We start from the raw sequence: 20,358 nt of genomic DNA on the forward strand, positions 1-20,358 counted from the left end.
TTATTTCTGGCGTTCCATTGTTTACGGCTGGTTTCAGCCTCCATCAACAGAAAACAGGTAATTGAATTTATATCCAAAGAGGTTACAGTATCAGAACTGCTACAAACAAAATAATGAATCCAATTAAGTTTTCTTTGGCACAGTAGATACAAAACAATAGGCAACTAATAATTATTTAAGCAAATATGTTTATTATCTTTTAGTGGCACAAATATGAAACTTGAAAAATCTTTGACTTGTCCTCAGGATGGAAAGATCATAAAACATGAAGTGACATTTTCATTTAAAGTGCATGTGATTTGTGAATTACAATAATGAGGAACTTCCTCAACAAGTCTTGGCCACCCACCGTCCTGCCTTAACAAAAAAAAACGGCCTGGTATTAAACATATATGACAGTGTTGCGATCCAGAGAGGTTTTTTGCAGAAGAGGCTGAACATAATCTAAAAAGTCAGTAATGGAGAGAGGAATATTCGACTTTTAACACAATAATTAATGTTCACATTAGAAATAAAGCCACAAACACAGGAATCCCGGACCCATCAACAAACTCAAAGAGGAATAGAAAGAAAAGATTAAACCAAGCCCGAGTGCTGCTGCTGCTGAGGCCAGAACGTGGGAGGAGAAAGTGTGCTGAGAGGAAACAGGTGAATATGTGTTGAGTTTTTTCTCATGCCTCCACTGTGAACAGACGAGCTTAGACTGGATAATGAGACGTGGATTATGCTGCAACATTTGTGTGCGTTTGTAAAGATGACTTCATATAGTTTTGAACCCCACTTTAATTCATTAAGACTTTTGGAGGCCCGAGAGAAAAACAAAGTGGTCATTTTAGAGGTGAAGAGTTAATAAAGCATTTTAGATTTAGAGAATAAACAAATATGCAGATTTAGATCTTTTATTTACACAGTTCAAAAGTTTAAAAAACTTCTGTTCATTGATTATGTAAACATCAGTAATGATTGAGGTGTGCCTGGTTTTAATGTGTAGAGATATCAGTGTTTGAACTTGAGGGCGAGCTCATCCAGTGCAGCCACAAGCTTCTCCTCCTCCTGTGGCGTCGACCTGGAGGACGCCAGCGGCAGGTGTGTCGCCACCGCGCTGCGATCTGGGAGACATTTCATGGAAATACACGTGACAACATTAGAAACGCTGAACTGCAAAAGTGTGATGATATTCAGAGAGTTAATCAGGATCCATTTGAATTTAAAAGTAGAAACATGAACAACGAGGCATCTGCCTTGTTTACTGAATACTAATAATGTTGCCGTCGCTCTCCTCCTCCAACAGGAAGCATTCACCTAATATCAGCTCTATACCTGCATAATGTTTCAGTCTGATTCAGGTTAGGGTAAGTAAGAAATTAAGGCCAGGGCACACCTACTTTAGAGTACTTCTCTACCGGCCACTTTATACTACACTTCATATTTCATATAATTTGACATCTTTTATCAGCTTAGAAAATAGAACAGGGGACACATTTATTGATATTAGATCTACACAATACATATTACAACAAGGACATATTAATCTGACAACAATCTATCAGCATTACTGATCTCATAATAAACATGTAACATTTGGGCCATTATATATTAGTGATGTCCAAATGAAGCTTCGTGAAGCATTTTCTTTATTTTCTGAGCCCAATAGATGGCGCTCTCTGTTCAACAAAGGGTTGAAAGCAATGGAAATATATCGGCCTTCAACCCTTCAACATCACTAATATTACTACTGTAATGATGCCTGTATTCTTGGTATAACAGTTTCCAGGGAAGTCATTGTTAAAGTGATGGTTCGGAGTGAAATGCACCCGAGGTAATTTCCACCATGACATCCAGCCAAATACCCCCTCGGAAGCATTTTTAGCGATGGACAACATTGGTCAACATAGGGCGATCAGCCGAATGGCTTAGTACTAGCACGATGGTACATCTTGTTTATCTTGTAAATTACAAGGCTGATCGCCCTATCTTGACCAATGTTGACCATCGTTAAACATAGGGGGTATTTGGCTGGATGTCATGGTGGAAATGACCTAGGGTGTATTTTACTCCGAACCATCACTTTAATGTTGTAACACATTCCCTGCTTTGGCAAATACAAAGAAGGATGTATTATGCACTTAGTACTTTTAATAGATAACATTTTCTATTTTGTTTTTTTCTATTTCTATTTAGCTAAAAGAGGCTAAAAAGCTCTGTCGAGCTGCCATGTCGGTGAAACTTCTTCGTGCTACTACGGACCCTTTTACTGATAACGTATTAGCTAGAGGTCAAACAAACGGAAAGACTGGAGGCAAGCACGAGTCACCTCAAAGTAGTGGGCTAAAGTTACACATCGAAAGTGTCATCTTGATTTGATGTGGGTGACGGAATCAATATCGCATATAGTTGAGATGGTAAACTGTGATTCGACACTCTAGGAATATGTTGCTAATAGGTCAAAATATTAGAGAGATCAACAGATGGCCTGCTGTTGGACTTATTTTCTGTAACCATTGCAGGATGAAAACATGCAACTTGCAAATGCTGCCATGCCATTACTGGTTACAGAAAATGATCAGAACACAGTTCATACTCTTTTGTACACTGTGACAAGAGTGTGAGAATGAATCATTAATTTGTTAAATTTTGCATAGTGACTGCCTAGCTACCTTAAGGTTACACTGGTTAAAGTGTCACTCCTCACTGCTAGGACTACTTCACTGTGAGGAGAGCAGGCGGGAACTCCAGAGACACGCTAGCTAACTAACTAGCCAGCTCTGGAGATGGACATGCTAGCGAGCTAGCTAACTAGCCAGAAAAAACCCCAATGGTTTTCATGGACTGATTTGGTTTTGTTTCTAACCCTGGAAGAAGAGTCCACTCGGATGCTTTGTGGCGGCTGCAGACGCAGCCAGCCACACCGTGGTGTCGGCTCCCATGTCCTCCGTCCTCAGTCTGCTCTGCATCTTAGCATGGAACGAAGGCATGGACGTCCTGACAGCTGCAGAGAGACAAACAACACTCAAGCCACATTTTCTGTTGGATGTAGGTGCTATTCAATAGTTCACATATCTATATGTCAAGTGAAAACTTGGTCTTACTTACTATTGTCATTATAAATGCAAAATAATGCACATTAACTACCGTCATCACCAAAAATATACTTTGCTCTGCTTTGCGATGAATATTTCAAAACCTCGATCAATAAAACCACAAAGCCGTGTCTCCTCATAGTGCGTTCACTACCAATAATCAGTATAATCATTGCTCGAAAACGGTGCCTTCAGTTTGTCAGAACACTTAAATGCACCCGCCTTTTAAACTCTTAAGGTAAATGCTTCCTTGCCTCCTGGACTTGTGAGTATTCTGGTTTATTTCACAAGAACGTCATATTTAATTAAATGATACACAAGCTATGGCAGAGGAATTAAAATACGTCCTTTATTGTGCTTTTTATTTAATGTAAAGCAACAGCCTTTCTCTGGTGTACCTGGTGTGTCTGCCCAGCCGGGGTGCATGCAGGAGAAGTGGATCTCTTTGTGCTGAGAAGCCCACTTGTCTGTCAGAATGACCTGCTGTCTCTGTCGACATGGCAACACAAGGACTCGTCAGCAAACACGGACAACACGCCGCAGTCACACGATCCTACTGTGCTGCTGTAAACCAGTCTCTCTCACCTTGTTCTGAGCGTACGCCACAGTGCCATCGAACGCTCCCTTCTCAAACTGGAGGTTGTCCACGTTCAGCTTCTGTGTGAGCATGCCACCAGACGACACAGTGATCTGGGACGAGGCAACCAGCACTTCTACGTTTAATTAACATTTACACTCTCATCTGAAATGAAAAAACTTGTTTTTTATATGTCTTGATTTCTGAACGCGTGAGTGAAACCCACCACTCTGGGGTCTTCGACCTTCTTGAGTGCAGGTATCAGCGCTGTGGTGAGGATGTATGTACCTGAGAATAAAGGCGAGTTAATTTGCTGCAGCTGGGAATCAAGTACCACATGCTCGGTTTAATTTCATTTGCTTACTTTTCAATGTTACTACGGCCTATTAGCGTAGGTGAAAAATAATTACGGAGCTCGGGGAGGGGCTTAATATTCGGAGAAATTTACAAGATCGAAGTTGTATATTTACGAGAAAAAAAAAATAGATATTCGTTAAGTTTAAAACAGACTGTATATAAGAAGTGGACTTAGTAAAACTTAGTAGCGAACTGCATTGGTAGCGTGGTAGTGACCTGTCAATCACAAAGTAGCCCCGCCCTAAGGCATCCCCTGCTTTATGGTCTATTTGACTCTAAATGGACCATCATTTACTAACATGATGATGTATTGAAGAAGACTTGAAAGAGGAGTCGCCCCCTGATGGTCAGTAGAGAGGATGGAAGTTTAAGTCACTTCAGTGTCGGCTTCAATTTTCAAAATTTACAAAAAGTTACCACGGCACAAATATCATTTTCTCTGAGGAATACATAGAGTATGGAAGATAAAGTTGATCTAACTTTACCATTTAAAGTAAAGGCACACTTTAAGTCGTGAATTTACAATAAATCTCACATCAGTCCTATTCATGTCAACGTGTCTTCAAAGTCTGGATGCTGATGATAATATGATGATTATGAGCTAAAATTAGTATTTCCTTATAGATAACACCTACATTTGAGAACTCTACCTTCCTATGTTTTCTTTTTCAAATGAAGTCATGAAAGACCATGAACTTTTGCACACCTAGGTCGACTTGAAAACTTGAACAAAAAAAACTGATGATGGTCTACATACAGAAACGTTGGCACTAAATATCTCTGAATGCAAAAGAAGAGGACAGTATGCAGGAGTCTTTTTGTTCCATGTTCAAATGAATTAACGAAAAAAGGAATTGCTATGAATCAGTTCCTTAACACTCAGTTATTACATCAGGACTCGTATTCTCTCTTAAGAATTCTTACCAAGTGTATTTGTGGCAAAGTTCTTCTCCACACCTTCCTCAGTTAACTCTCTCTGGTTCACCATACAGCCGGCATTGTTAATCTGGTGAACACCACAAATGATTTAGTGATCTCTCACTCTCTCACTCACTCTCACTCACACACACACACACACACACACACACACACACACACACACACACACACACACACACACACACACACACACACACACACACACACACACACACACACACACACACACACACACACACACACACACACACACACACACACACACACACACACACACACACACACACACACACACACACACACACACACACACACACACACACACACACACACACACACACACACACACACACACACACACACACACACCTACCAGTACATGTACGGTGTAACTTTGTGAGAAGCTCTGGGCGAACTCCCACACTTGTCCTGCACTGGACATATCAACGATGTGGACATGAACGTTCTGGGAACAAACAGGAAATATAAATACCTAAGACTGAATTTTAAATTCTTGCAAATACAATTTATTATTTTTTTGACAAATTACTTATTTTTATAGTAATTTATTTTCATAATTAATATTTTTTTTATTTTCCTGTTAACGTTTATGAGACACTTGGTGACAGATTGGTGAATAAAAACAGGAAAAGAGAAATTACATTGGGAAATAATTTATAGGAAAATAAATGAAAAATAAGTAATTGGTTATATAAATATTTTTTTCTAGTTGGCATTTTTATTTATTTTTACATTGGCCTGCACATATATTATTTCATAATTCAGGCTTTTATTTCTAAATTTCTTTCTTGATTATTTAATTTAGTTACTGAGTAATTTTTTTTTTTTTTTTAAGAATGTCAGTTTTAGTCCTTCAAACCCCATCACAATAGAGAACAACACAGAGAACATGACTGAAACTTAACCGACAAGTTGCGTCTGCACATATTTGTAGTCAACACAATCCAAAATAGTGGCTGAGGACAGGTGTGGGTTGTTGGGCTCCACACCTTCCCTGATATTCTATACTTTTACTCAATTTTTTTTAACAAATTAATCCATACTTTAGCCAGTGCTCATCAACAAAAAAGCCTCAACTCAACAAAACATTTGAACCAAAGACAAGGATCTGCTAAAAGGTAAAGAGAAAGGGAATATGTTTGGACATTGTTAATGTGCACTTGGATTTTGATTGTCTCACTTGCTCAAGGCCTTTTTTGGCCTGGAAATGAATCAATTACCCCTGGACAATCAACCATATTGAATAATCTTTTTTGGGCACTGACATCTGACTATTTATTCAATTTTCTGGCAGAAAGGCCATCACAATGCTGCTCCTAGTAAAGAAAACAAACACACCATGAGAGCTAAATGGCAGGTCAACAGCACTCTACTTTTTCTGCTGCTACTATGTGGGGACATACAATTGAATCCCGGCCCAGTAGCCAACCCCAACCTGGATCAACAATGTGATTTATCCAATGACTGCCTCTGTGAATCAGTGCTGACTTTGCTTGGTGAGTCTACTTATTATCCAGACCTAATTACAATCGAGCCTAACAGAAGCAGTATGGCAATCACATTGCCTAGTTGTAGCCTAGCAACCATCCGGCCTAGCACCAGCAGTAGCAGCCAAGCTACCATCCAGCTTAGCACCAGCACCAGCAGTAGCAGCCAAGCTACCATCCAGTTAAGCACCAGCACCAGCAGTAGCAGCCAAGCAACCATTACCAAGTAATATGGGACATTAAGTCAAAGCCAAAAGGTATTCTCGGTGGACATTTAAACATACGGAGCATTATCCCAAAAGAAGACCAGATTTATACATTACTTTCTGACTCAAATATAGACTATCTTTGCCTAACTGAAGCTTGGCTCCACCAAAATATACCAACAAACATGATGGATATTCCTGGATATCTCTACCTCAGAAAAGACAGACTATTGAGAAAGGGAGGGGGAGTGATGATCTTTATAAAAGAACAGTATTAATGCAGAGATAGAATAAAATACCCCGCTTGAATGTCTAGCCCTTAACATCATTCTTTCAGATCAGATGAATTTTAATATTGTTGTGCTATATAATCCACCCTCATGTGTTGCTTCTTTCTATGATGAACTACAAAATGTAGTAGAAAAAGCTTGACTCCTACAATGATACAATATGGTACGGGGACTTTAACATCAACTGGTTGGATAAAAACAGTAAACAAAAATTAAAAATAATAATGTCAAAATTTAACCTTCAGCAAATGATTAAAGGACCCACTAGAATCACTAGAAATACCAGAACATTAATTCTGGTACCCTGACAAAACAAAGACAATCATTCCCAAGTCCCAAAAGTTATGCTATTTGAAAATGACCTTAAGAATATTGACTGGAATCAGTTTAAGGAAATTGATGATAGAGCAGCATTTTTATTAGAAAAAGGACGGACAGTTTTAAAAAGCCTGCGCACAATTTGATATAGCCGTGATGGGCTCAAAATATTGCATCTCTTAGTAGGGTGGTGATACGTATACTGTTTTATGTAAAACTGTATTAGCCAAATATTTGATCATCGGATTGTCTTGTTATGAAAGAGTTAAACATACATAATCATTATCATCATAATAATTAACATAATTGACTTTATATGGCCACTTTTCATATATGATGTAGATCAAATTGCTTTACACTGAAAAAGTAAAAACGCGAAACCTTTAAATGGCAGCAAACAGACGCATAAATAACCGAATATCACTAGGCTCAACCAAACAGATTCTTAATCCACTAACACTGATGATTTGATGACTAATCGATAAAATGATTTAATTGACAGATTTGTAAAACTGTGTTTCTCCACAAAGAATCACACATATTTTAATCTTGCATTTAATCAGTGCTCATAAGTTTACTGGAAATAAAAATGAAAAAAGTATGTAAAACAACTTAAGAAATGGTCGACTGAGACCAAATGATTGATTAGTTGCTTAATCGACTACAAAGGCGGACAATACATTGATAAAATATGTAAGCAAATTTAAAAAAAAGATAATTGAGAAAAATAAAAACAAGATAATTGGTAAAAAAAATATGATAAGAAGAAACTTAAATGAATCCGTTTTAGTCTGTCAATTTGAACCTTGATTCAGATAAAGACACATCTAGCAGATTTCTCACCTGATTTGTACTCTTTTCCATGATTTCATCTTTGGCAGCTTCTGCTCGCATCTTGTTTCGACACACCATGTGAACGGTTCCACCTGAAAACTCATAAACATACATAACCAACATGGACACGTATCGATGGACAAGCCAGGGGCAACTTCCATCACCTCTCCTTGTGATTAGATTACCGTCAGAAACCAATCAGGTGTCAATCAATGGTGACAGCTGCACTTAACTGTATCTTTGCTTTCTCTTACAAGGCACACACCTGGGCATGGGCCAGACCTAGCTATGGGCCAGACTTAGCTACACCTGGCTATGGGAGAAGAAGAAGAACTATTCGTCTTTCCATCACTCACCTCTGTTGGCTAATTCCTGCGCCGTAGCTTTCCCTATACCGCTGTTGGCTCCTGTTATCATGAAGGACCTCCCACTCAGGTTTACATCCAGGTCTGCAGGAGCAAAGTGCTTTGCTGCAGCTTCATAGCCACTTCTGTAAAGAGACGTACATTAACACATGAGAGACACAGACACACACACACACACACACACACACACACTGGCAGCAATATTACAACACACATCTAATGTAATTACATGAATATCTGGTGTCATTAATATGGGTGACGAGAAATATGGAAGGTGCAGGAACAATTGTTCAGAGACGGAAAATAAATGTTGTCATTGGTCAAACATGCAACAATAAAAGATTAATAGATGATTTATTGTCTTTGATTTTGGACAGTTAGTCAGACAAACACTACATTTCGTTCACAAAATAACTTCACAGATTAAGATTAATAAAACAAAATATGAATCAACTAAATAATGGTGATGTATTATTACAGATTTAACTACCCAGCTGTTATATAAAGTCATTACAATGAGTCATCCACAAGCACGTGAATACAATGGGATAACATTCTGCACAGTGAGTACATCTGTTAAGTATATTAAGGAATACTTTTAATGCAAGACCGATCTGAGTGTTTTGAAATTTGAAATACTAGTTTAGATATGCAGTGCAGCAACCAATGCTAGTACACCAGTAAATTATAATAATATATATGCACTTCTCGAGTTTAAAATCTACATAAAGGGGCTAAATGTTGTACAAACCATAAAGACTACAACAGATGACTTTACGTTGACGAGTCTCAGTCAGTAGAAAGCTGGCTTACTTTGTATACTCCTGGAGTCCTTTCACAAACCAAACGGCATTCCTGTAAATCGACATTTTAAAAAAAAAAGCACACGTTTCCCAGGTTTTTCAGTTGAAAGCAGCTGAATACACACAGTCCAGTGTTTTGGTTTCATAAGAATGACTGGTGGCGGTTATATAGTAAAATGGGCGGGGAGTCCAAAGTACACCGGAAGTAGATTTCAAATAACTTCCTAGCTCCCTAGTGGATGTCTTCCCTTAGTTCATTAGTCAACAAATACTCAGGTTAAATACCACAATAAGTCCGATGTACAGATAAAAGTAAGATTAAAGAGGATATTTTTAAAAGGCGAGAATAAAAAAAATGTCATACGCAACAACGTATATGACAAATATGACCATGGTGCATATTTATATTTACGTTTCGGTAACCGAAATGCATTGTCAGGATGGCCGAGTGGTCTAAGGCGCCAGACTCAAGGTAAATCCTTCCTCTGTAATGGGTCTTCTGGTCTCCGAATGGAGGCGTGGGTTCGAATCCCACTTCTGACATATCTTTTCGGCACCGCCGATGTGTTTTGACCGTAATTTTTCGTGACGTTAACCGACAGAATTTCAGACTTTTCTCAAAAATAAGTGTTATGTAATTTGACGATTGGAGCGTGATAAATAAAGCAGTTGATTCATTTTAAATGTATTGATCGTTTTAAATCTTTACGTAACATAAATGCAAAATAAAAATATTTCATGTGAGTTTTAAAGCACAATGACGTATGCTTTTATAACAATAACAACATCGAAAATACAGCGGTAAACGATTATGGCGACCAGTCAAACAGCCTTCCAGTCGCGGTTCACACTACATTGTCAGGATGGCCGAGCGGTCTAAGGCGCCAGACTCAAGGTGACAAACCTTCCTACGTACGGGAATTCTGGTCTCCGAATGGAGGCGTGGGTTCGAATCCCACTTCTGACAACACTTTTTTATTTTTATTGTGACACAAAAGGCGCCTCAAATATAGATTTGAACAAAAAATAAAGAGCTCATAACAATCCAGCCCGCCAGATATTGTAATTATATTTTTTAGATCGGATTAAATGATTGTTGTTGCATCAGTATATAGTTTATTGTCACGTAGGTTTTTACATGCAAGGAATTTTCTTTGGTATATTGGTGCTTAACACAAACTTGCATCCACTTGAGTTTCAATTGCGGGCTTGGCGGGTCCAGGAGTCACAAGCCTCTCAGGTATCATACAAAGTAGACCTATTAACAAACCAACAAGAAGTAAAATACCTGAACTCGCCACTAGTCAGTTAGAACTAAAGAAGCCTCTTGGATGAGAGGAGAAACGTCTTCAAAACCTAAAGCACGTGCAGTAGCCTAGAATAAAGATTTCTAAGTCTACATAAAGTATTTCTTTCCAAAGTATTTTTCAGGTTCACCAAGATACATTAAAATCTCCACAAACTGACTGAATCAATGACAAATTAAAATGATGAATTACCATTTACACCATTTACATTTATTCTCATTTTAGCTTTGCTTCACCACCTGGTCTATGTCGGGCTCTACCATCCTTAAACCAGTAGAGCTTTTTGTACATTAAGGCACTTAAAACTCTATAATCTATTGAGTTTTGATAATTTCTGTATTCTCCTCTATCTGCTTGTTTTATATTATATTTTATATTTTGCAAGATTTTATTAAATATGGACAGACTCGGGTAACCAGAGCAGTAGTAAACTATGGAGGACTAAACTATGGAGGAAACATGACTTAAGTATAAATAAATAAATGAATAAATAAATGAATAAATAAATGCTGAAATAAATGAATGAATAAATAAATGCATGAATAAATGTATAAATAAATACAGGAATAAATAAATAAATGCTGAAATGAATAAATAAATGTATAAATAAATACAGGAATAAATAAATAAATGCTGAAATGAATAAATAAATAAATAAATGCATAAATAAATGTATAAATAAATAAATAGAAGAATGAATAACAGAATAAATAAATAAATAAATAAATGCTTTATATTTATTTCTACATTTCTGTTCACCTACATTTATTTATTTCTGTATTTCTGTGTCCATATGTTAATGAGGTAGGAGGTCCTAACCTCAGTCAACAGCATGATTGGTCAAATCGGAGGGCCAGACAAAAGCAAATGATTCCCGATCCCAAGCCTTGCTCCCTGTAACTTTGCAAACCAGCTCCAGTAAGCGTAATGGCCTCGACCGGGAGGCCACTGGCAGACCTACTGCGGGATGTGGCTGACCAGCTTGAAAACTGTGAGTTTCTTCTGTTTAGGCCTGTAACAGGTATAGCTAGTGATGGCGAGATGAAGCCTCATGAGGCATCGAACCACTTGAGCCAATTGGTTCGACAAAGGGTTAATTTCTCGAAGCTTCATGTGCACACGATACCACCTACTGGCCAAGTGTATAATCACAGGCAGCTGTATCTGAACCACATAATGTGTGATGCATTGAATTTTTGTGTCTGTTATGTCTGTTGGGAATGACTATGAATTACAAAAAATGGATAACCAAATAATTACTCAAAGATCATTCAAGCTGTTATATTATTCTATACAGACAGTGTGGTAACAGGGAGAAGACGTTGGGGGAAACTGATCCCGGACCGGTAGTCGAACCCGTGATCGCCGCGTCGAGGACGTTGAGTCTCTGTACATGAGGCGGCTGCCCTATCCACTACGGCAACGGCCGCTCCATGATGAAATAATTTCTGTACATAAATAATTACATATGTGTATAATAAATTGTTTGAATGTAATCTGTGTGTGTACATTTTCCCCAAATGGTAAAATCATCACTCTCCTAAATCTCTCTCTCTCTCTCTCTCTCTCTCTCTCTCTCTCTCTCTCTCTCTCTCTCTCTCTCCCTAAACTAAACTCTCCAAACTATCTTCAAATTATATAAACGCTATTCAACCTCTAGTATCCAAGCTATCCAAACTCTCAACTGACCGCAACTCTGCTTCAAAACCCACATTTTGAATGGAGCCTGAGGGTTCTATAGCTTTAAAACTTCGCGGCAAACTCTGAACCACTTTCCGAAGCAGTCACGTGGTACAGCCGGGCAGCGAGGCTTCGGACGTCATCATTTTTGGCCCCTCCCCTAAATGAAGCAAGCCTCGATACGCGCTTTGCGGAAACGCCCCCTCCATTACTCGACACACGCTTCGAAGCCTCGGCGCATCTCGTAACATCACTAGGTATAGCTAGAAACGGCAGTTGTTGAGCTTAATAATAATTGAAATTGGCACCCATATGATTTTCACTGCTTTGTTATTTTCTGTACAGCACCGAGGACCGCTAATGCGCCAAGTTCACCACCTCCGTCGTCACACAGCATGACACCCAGACACCCAGTGGACGGTAGGTTTCTACAGGGAACAGTTTTTGATTCTAAATCCCATCTGTGGACAAAACTACGATCGCCAGTGATGAGTGATTTATTCAGTGGCGCTGTGCATTAGCTTTAACAGATCACATTTAGTGTGCGACGGCGACCCGTTGCTGGGCCCGCCCAACTTTATTCCTACACACATTCATTCTGCTGTCTTGTGGACAAAAACGCGGACTTAAGTCTAGTCCCCAACCGAAACGCCAAAGACAGACTTGCTGCAGCAGGTTTAGGGGAAAAACGTCTTACATTTCAAGGTATGTCAGACATCATGATGACTATTGACACCACACAGTCTATGATTGACACACATTTCCTGTCAGTGTATTTCTGCAGTGTGTAATGTGGGAGGTGAAGGGGAAGGTTATGGTCCGCTTTCAATGGCGGTAGCTCCGGTTAGCTCAAAGACACGGCAGGCAACATGTTGGATTTCCGCACGTACTTTTATTCCACTATACAGATCATACATGCACTGGCAAACACAGGCCGAGGATCCTACACCACCACATCACAAATTAAGTAAAATAAAAAGTGGTCTTCGCTCCGCTGGCGGCATCTTTACGCATGGAGGAGCGGAAGTACATCTGCTCTTCTTCTAGGTACAGGTTACATTATCCACTAAACAAAAGGAGGCGCCACCTAGTGGCGCTACATTCAATAATTCCGACTGTTACAAGTGTATATGAATTTGTGATTCAAACTGAATTAATTCGAATTGAGATCGCCTGCCTCTTCGCCGTCCGGCACAATTTTAAAGCTAGCATGAGGATATTGTTACATCATGAAATTCGAAAATCTAAGGAATCCGTTGGTACCAGCCATGACATGCTTGTCAAAAACTTGTTTTAATAACGCTCCAAATGCTAAGAGTTTTCCCAAAAAATTAAGTAATTTCTATATTAGCCCTGTTATTTTATTATTATCTTCTCTTTTCAGGTAGCCATACAGATGCAAACGAACGAGGAAAGACACAATTCCCCTTCTCTTTCCAAGAGCATCTGATTTACAGTGCACACCAAGGGTAAGTGACTCATGCTGCTAAGTAAAAAACACTCCTCCTAACTCATAAGAATTACCTTCCCAGAAATTACTACTACTATTACTTTATTTTCTACCCTCTGGCAGCGATTTGTTTCAGTTTATTACAACAAACATTAACCTGGAGAGATGGAAACCTTTTGCAAATAACCAGTCAGCATTTGATCACTTTTTCTTCTTTTTTAAAGTTAATCCTATATTATATCACTGCATGAGTGAGTAGCTACTGCAAAAACATGGTTGTCCTTAAGTCCTTGCAAGTTGATTTTCAAATTAAATGAACTGATACTAATTGTTGCCTTAAACGAAGGAAACCAATCAAAAAACTGATGGATGATTTAGAAAATGCTCAACAGGACTGGGAAGTACTCAGTTTGCCATTTGCCATAACTTTAACCATGCAAAACCTCCAGTGTGGTTCTTAAAACTGACAACCATGCCCTGACTAAATTACAATTTTGATTATTAGAATTGACAATTTCTCATATTTTCTGTTCTGTGGCACAAGGCTTTGCTTCCTCTACTTTTTTATTACTTGTGGATTATCAGCTACATGAATAACCCAAAGCACAAATTAAGTAAAATTACGTTCTTTTTTCAACTTCATTTATGATTGATGATACAAAATCATTTCGGGCAATAAAATAAATGTTGACTTTCTTCTCTATTTTGGTAGCGTCTCCAAGCATCCTTGGGAAACTCCTGCAGTTCTGGATAGAGTGGAATGTGCTGCCCAGACACTTGGATGTTAACGTGGTGGAGAGCAACTTCTCCAGTTCTTCCACCTGCTTAAACTTCCAGGACATTACAAAGAGTCCTCTAACTTTGAAAGAGACATTCTTGCTGCTATTTGTAGCACTGACACTGGGTTTGGACTGGTCTAAGGACACATCAATATATCACTGTACACCTTAGTGTACATTTGTTGTCCAGCAACAAAATTTGGATTGCAGCATAAAAGCATTTGAAAGAGTGATATCAACTAGGGCCTAGTTCTGCCAGTGTGTGTAACACTGGTGCATTAAAAAGGTCTGCATGCTTGTGATGTGGTGAAGCACATTTGTTATTTGCTTCATGTCTATACCATTGTCTTTTAGGTGTAATCTCACTGTTCACAATTGTATTAAAGCTCAGGAGACTGTTACAGAGACAAAGTGAGTTGTTGCTGTTCTTTATTTGTGGTTTTGTTCTGAAACAGGATGCATGTTGCAGTTTCTCGAGCCTTCTGATTCAGAGACTTAAGTCTCCAATCACATGTGAAATTAATACTTCAAAACAAGTTATCTTGATAACTACAGGACAGTTTATCATACAAGGCTCTGTTACATAACCATAATGGTTTTCAATGTTTAAACTTAATGGTTCACAAAAAGTTCATTAATAGTAATAGACATAAATTGCTTATTGCAAAAAGTGTTTGTTTGCAGTCATATTGTACAATGCAGCAAGTTTTATGACATCTGGTATAAAATAAAAATGCTGTCATTACCATTCTTTTTAAATCATTTTAGACACTTGAAACAAAGATATCAGAACTGCTAAACCATAATACCGGCTTCTTTATCAGAACTTGAGCAATATGGATTTACTGGAGCATTTCTGATAATAAGCTCACACTTTGTACATAGACATCTAACACATTGGACAGAGGGCAATCAGGGTCTGGTAGACTTCCAACTTCCTGGTCAGTCAGTGAGCGCTGCAGCTGAACTTCAGGGACCACAACACCAGGCTGATGGTGACCACACGGTCCGGTCCAGTCAACTCCAAACTCCGTGTCAACCTGCAGCTGCAAGAGCTGAGGTTAAACGGTAGGATAAAGGGTCAATCAAAATCAAAGTCTTAAAGATTTTTATGGTCAATATGTCTACAGAACTGTAAGCCATATTAATTCATTTTACAGAAGCTAGTTTGAAATATCACCTGTTTATCATCTGGGATTCTGTATCTATGCCCCAAAAACAGCTATGGCATTGGAAAGAGCTTGACTACAATTTCCAAGAGCCAATACATTAATTTTGAGAGCTAAGATGTATAATTTTCTCTCTAAATCACTGCTCCTTGTTTGACCACAACATTGTAGCAATACCTTATTGTGTTGAAAGTGACAATGCTAGGCAGTATAAATCCATCACATTTAGTTCCTGAACAACAGGCCACTATAGTTACATTTTGCTACTGATACATGCACTTTATAATGGACATAAAGTAGAGATAATGTTGACAATATCCCATGTAGATAATTAAAAGTTAAAGTAAAACAGAATTACTGAATAAATCCAAACCTGTATGGGGCCCTGCTGCGCCTCATGCTCATGGCGAGTCCACAGTTGCAGCGGTGACTGGTTGCCCTCAGTGCGTAGTCTGTGGCAGTTCCAGCCACGCTGGAAAAACTGAAGGTGCTTCTGTATGTGGGGCACAAAGCACCAGTGCAGAGCATAGAGATGCATTTCATTGTCAGGATTGAGAAGGCCTTCTCTCTCAAGGTTGGTAAAGATGGTGTAGAAGAGATCAAGAACTCCCACATAAACGTCTCTCCAGAGCCTTTCGATTCTGATGGGTATAAAGGAAAAACTATTTATTCTACCTACAATGAACAAAAACAAAATATACAGGGAAAATACCTTTACCTAATACTTTTACCTACTGTTGGTGTATGACAACACTCCCATCAATGATAAGCACAGTAAATTAGAACTGAATTAAATACGTAAGTAATAAGTGATGTATTCAATATTCACTCTAAATAACAGTTAATGACAAAGTTTAATTTTAATTCTCTTAAAGGATAAGTTGATTTTTTCAAGTTTGTCTTCAAACAATGCTCACATGCCCACATGTATGATGAAAGAGTTTTTTGTTGCTGTGGTTGTTCCTCTGTCCATCTATACTGGCTGTGGAAAATCTAATGCTAACCATTCTATTGTAAGTGATGGCTGGCCTTGTTCTGTGACTGCTGAAGCCTCATATATGCTTCAGAATGAAGTTCAGCTGAACTACAGAATGAGGACTAGATTTGTCATCACTTACATTGGAATCACACTAGAATAGTAATCTTCTCCTGGTCAGTATAGATTACAGAGAGACAATCAGAGAACAACTCTTTTGATATTTACACTAACGTTAATGTTGAAAAGCTCATAATCTGCTGCCACAAAAGCTTGATTGTATTAAGATAGACTTGAAGAGACAGGTTAAGTCAGTTTATATTGCCATCTTTTACAAAGTGTTATTTTGATAAATGTTGAATGGAAGATTATGTTACCTTTGGTTATGGACACTCCTGCCAGCAATGTGTGAATTCCTGTTCAGTCCTCTATTAGCCACCATGTAGCGTGCAACATCAACATTTTCCCCGCCTTTATCTGACCTCACACGTGATGGCACACCATAGACATCGACAGCTTCCAGAAAGCTTTTTAGGACTGTTGCTGCACGATTGTTGGTGGCGGCACTCAAGTATACAATCAAACGACTAAAGCCGTCAATACCACCATGCACAACAATACGCCATCTGAAATAGATATGCATGAGAACAGATTAAGATCAGTACCACTACCTGCATCATGCATCTCTGTATGTGCAAGTTGAGGCCAGATTTACACAGAGCATACTGTATACGCCTATTTGATCAGAACTTCTCTATCTGAAATCTTTAACACACAAACATAAATAAAATCCTGATATACTTCTAGGTCACCATTTCTTTGTATTTAATCCAGCTCACAAAATGTACACCCACACCCGAATTTATACAAGGTTCTGGTGAGTATTTTGAATAAAAATAGCCTTTGAGGTCAGCTGCAAGTTGTAGAGTTTTTAGTCTTTGGTCACTGACATTTTCTGTTTTTAGCACTGTACTCCAGCATATTAGATTTCATAGAAGACAATGGCTGAGGTTAAAATGTCGAGTGCCACTTTAATTTGGGAATATTGGGTGCACAGTGTGGGAGCCGTAGCCATTTTAGCCCCTGTCAGACTGTATATACACAGATTACAATTTCAGTACTGTGCCAAAAACAGAAGGTTTATCACAGTTTCTAACTGACCTGTTCGGACCACTTTAAAAAGCCACCCCACCTAAAAGTTCAAAGAACCAACCAGCATTACTCTTAATTTTGATGCTGGTAGAAGTCAGTAAAACTGATTTGCATGCACAAGAACACTGATGGATTAAATAATTTGATCCATCCACCATTGATAAATCCCAGTCCGGCTTGCAGTGACACTGGTAGGTTAATTAAAATTGTAGATGAGCTTTTGTAACTGCTCTGGATATACACTAAACTGGGTAGTAAGTATCTTACAGTAGTAAAATCTACAATAAAGTGGATGCTTGAGATGGTTAATGTTTTTTCAATACCTTATCAGTTTGTGATTTCCATCGATGTGCCATAAACTGTTCGGTGCTCTAACAGAGTACTTCCTACGCCTTCTTGGGTTCAGCTGAAGGGTGCGCATCAAAACTCCACCAGGACCCACTCGCCGCATGGATTCCTGGACACGCTGTCCTATAATAGGCAAAACAATGCACAGATATGGTGTACAGAAAAAAAGTAAAGCATTCCCCAATCTGGGAGTGAATTCACAAATCCAGATAAAATCCAGATTAGCACTAAATAAAGCAGCTTCCTCACATTGTGAGTAAATCGGCAAGTAGGCCAAATCCCAACATAAAATAACCCCTGAACAAATGAATGGGTAATGAATACAATTCCTTACTTTGTATGCGTATGCCTTGTGCATTCAGGTGCCCAACCATCATTTTGTATCCAGACATGGGATGCTGCTGCAGAATTTGGGTCACAGTTTCATCCAGATTGTTGTCCTCTATTGGAGTTAATAGATTGTGGACTCTGATCATCAAAAATAACAAGAAAAAAGTCACAAGAGGCAACGAAGAAATGTCACCCATCTCACAGTAAAAACAAAACGACGATTATTTTAAATCGGTGTCACCTAAAACAAACCTCATTCCTGCTGTGTCCTGTAGAAGTTTATACATTTTATTTATAATTTAAGTTAAAATCTTTCGTATTGTATGAGTTTATATATGCAACACTATCATGTGTCAAACTAATGCAATTGTGCTGAAATGTCACATCTGACTCTGTTCACTTTTTACTCCAGAAATAGGGTTACAGATCATCTGACAAACTGAAGATGTTAATTAATGGCACCCATGTACAGTATCAACAAATGCAGCAGCACAAATCCACTACCTGTAAGGAGTACATATGATAAACTAAGTGTAGCGACTAACTGTCCAATTTAAAAGGCCGCTAAGAGGCTCAGTGTTGTCTTGTCTGAGACATAACACACCTAGGTGTTAATTGCCAGAAATGATAAGAACCAAAGAGTGTGTGCAGGATAAACAATTAATAATACAGGCCAGACCAATGTTGGCTCCTACACTAAGTTTGTCAGTAATATAAGCATGTTAGTCACCAGTCCATCTGTCGTTGAAAACCAAAGCATATAGGCCTATATAATCAAGTATTGTTAGACCTATTCCCAGTGCATATTAATGTAAGTTAATATCAGTAACGTTAGTTAATTTTTAGTTAACTTAAACTCAGTGCAAAACTCAAAGCAGTGCAAGGAGACATATTATTGTATAAATGTTCTATGATATCATGAACAATTTATACTAAAAGCTTGGACTCAAATGTGCACCTAACGTTAGACTATATAAGATAAACACAGTATATTTCCCAGTGGTATTTGGAGATAAGGTGAGCAACGTTACCATCAATAAACACTAGCTAGTTAAATATCTCTGTGAATTTGCACACATATATTGCCACCTTTAAAAGACGAGACACGGGAAACCAGACAAAAAGACAATGTAGCGTTAGGAGTAAAAATGACCCTATTCCGTACTGTGCCATCCTCCGACGAATTGTTCTCTCGCACACTCCGAACACCTGTGCTATTTCCCCAGCAGTGTGCCCCCGCAGTAGGTGTGCTTCGATTAAAGTGGGGGGTATATTGTACGACGGACGTCCAAGGGTCCCTTCTTCTGACTCTGACAGGGTGTAAAGTTGGCGTTGAGCTGAGCCAAGTCATCCATCAATCTATCCAGACGAAACTGAACATAGTCGTTGGTTGCATGGTTCTCTAAATCGTTCGCTAATGATCGTAATTCATTCGCAATCGCTCGTACAAAAAATGCCATTACTAAACCAGAGCTACATAAATAACAAATATCAACAACTGCAGCTGGGGTCAGTTCAGTCTGATTAATAATGAATGCACAGAGAAGGATTCACAAATATAGTTTGTGATTTATATATAAATGACTCTCTTCTCACAAATACATTTCGTTTTAAATAAATGTAATATAAATCCATAAATATATGAATTTAAAAAATATTTGCAATTTTCATCAAAAATGTATTTGTATGTTGTTACATTTATATACAAACTGTTAAACTTTAATTAACAAGACGCTTTTCATTTATGAACTTGTTTGCATTTGTTCGTGAACTGGTCTGTATTTATTTGTGGACTTTTGAGACTCTCCTAACGTGGCTGGATTCACAAATGCATTTTTTTCAACAAGGAACTCTCTGTAGCCAATCAGATGCCTCCCTCGTTTTCAGCCA

General features: G+C 38.4%; 1 protein-coding gene and 2 long non-coding RNA genes across 3 annotated transcripts; 1 reads left to right on the plus strand and 2 right to left on the minus strand.

Annotated features, from left to right (window-relative positions):
* Positions 1-168: 168 nt before the first annotated feature.
* dhrs12 (dehydrogenase/reductase (SDR family) member 12) lies at positions 169-9,343 on the minus strand (the record flags this gene model as incomplete). The annotated part of the gene is made up of 10 exons (XM_084022590.1): positions 169-1,109; positions 2,852-2,989; positions 3,479-3,569; positions 3,666-3,770; positions 3,884-3,945; positions 4,939-5,020; positions 5,327-5,419; positions 8,119-8,201; positions 8,466-8,599; positions 9,288-9,343. The coding sequence occupies 10 exons, from the start codon at positions 9,341-9,343 to the stop codon at positions 997-999; spliced, it is 957 nt and encodes a 318-aa protein (XP_083878716.1). The 3' UTR covers positions 169-996.
* Positions 9,344-11,449: 2,106 nt separating this feature from the next.
* Positions 11,450-14,562, plus strand: LOC311021971. The gene is made up of 4 exons (XR_014598065.1): positions 11,450-11,575; positions 12,610-12,684; positions 13,649-13,733; positions 14,427-14,562. It is a non-coding gene; the product is annotated as an uncharacterized lncRNA (long non-coding RNA).
* A 618-nt stretch (positions 14,563-15,180) lies between these two features.
* On the minus strand, positions 15,181-17,217 carry LOC311021972. The gene is made up of 3 exons (XR_014598066.1): positions 17,016-17,217; positions 16,036-16,303; positions 15,181-15,533 (listed from the first exon to the last, which is right to left on the minus strand). It is a non-coding gene; the product is annotated as an uncharacterized lncRNA (long non-coding RNA).
* Between the last annotated feature and the right edge of the window lie 3,141 nt (positions 17,218-20,358).

The sequence above is a fragment of the Eutrigla gurnardus genome (assembly GCF_963514095.1).
Source record: "Eutrigla gurnardus genome assembly, chromosome: 12".
NCBI classification, from domain to species: domain Eukaryota; kingdom Metazoa; phylum Chordata; class Actinopteri; order Perciformes; family Triglidae; genus Eutrigla; species Eutrigla gurnardus.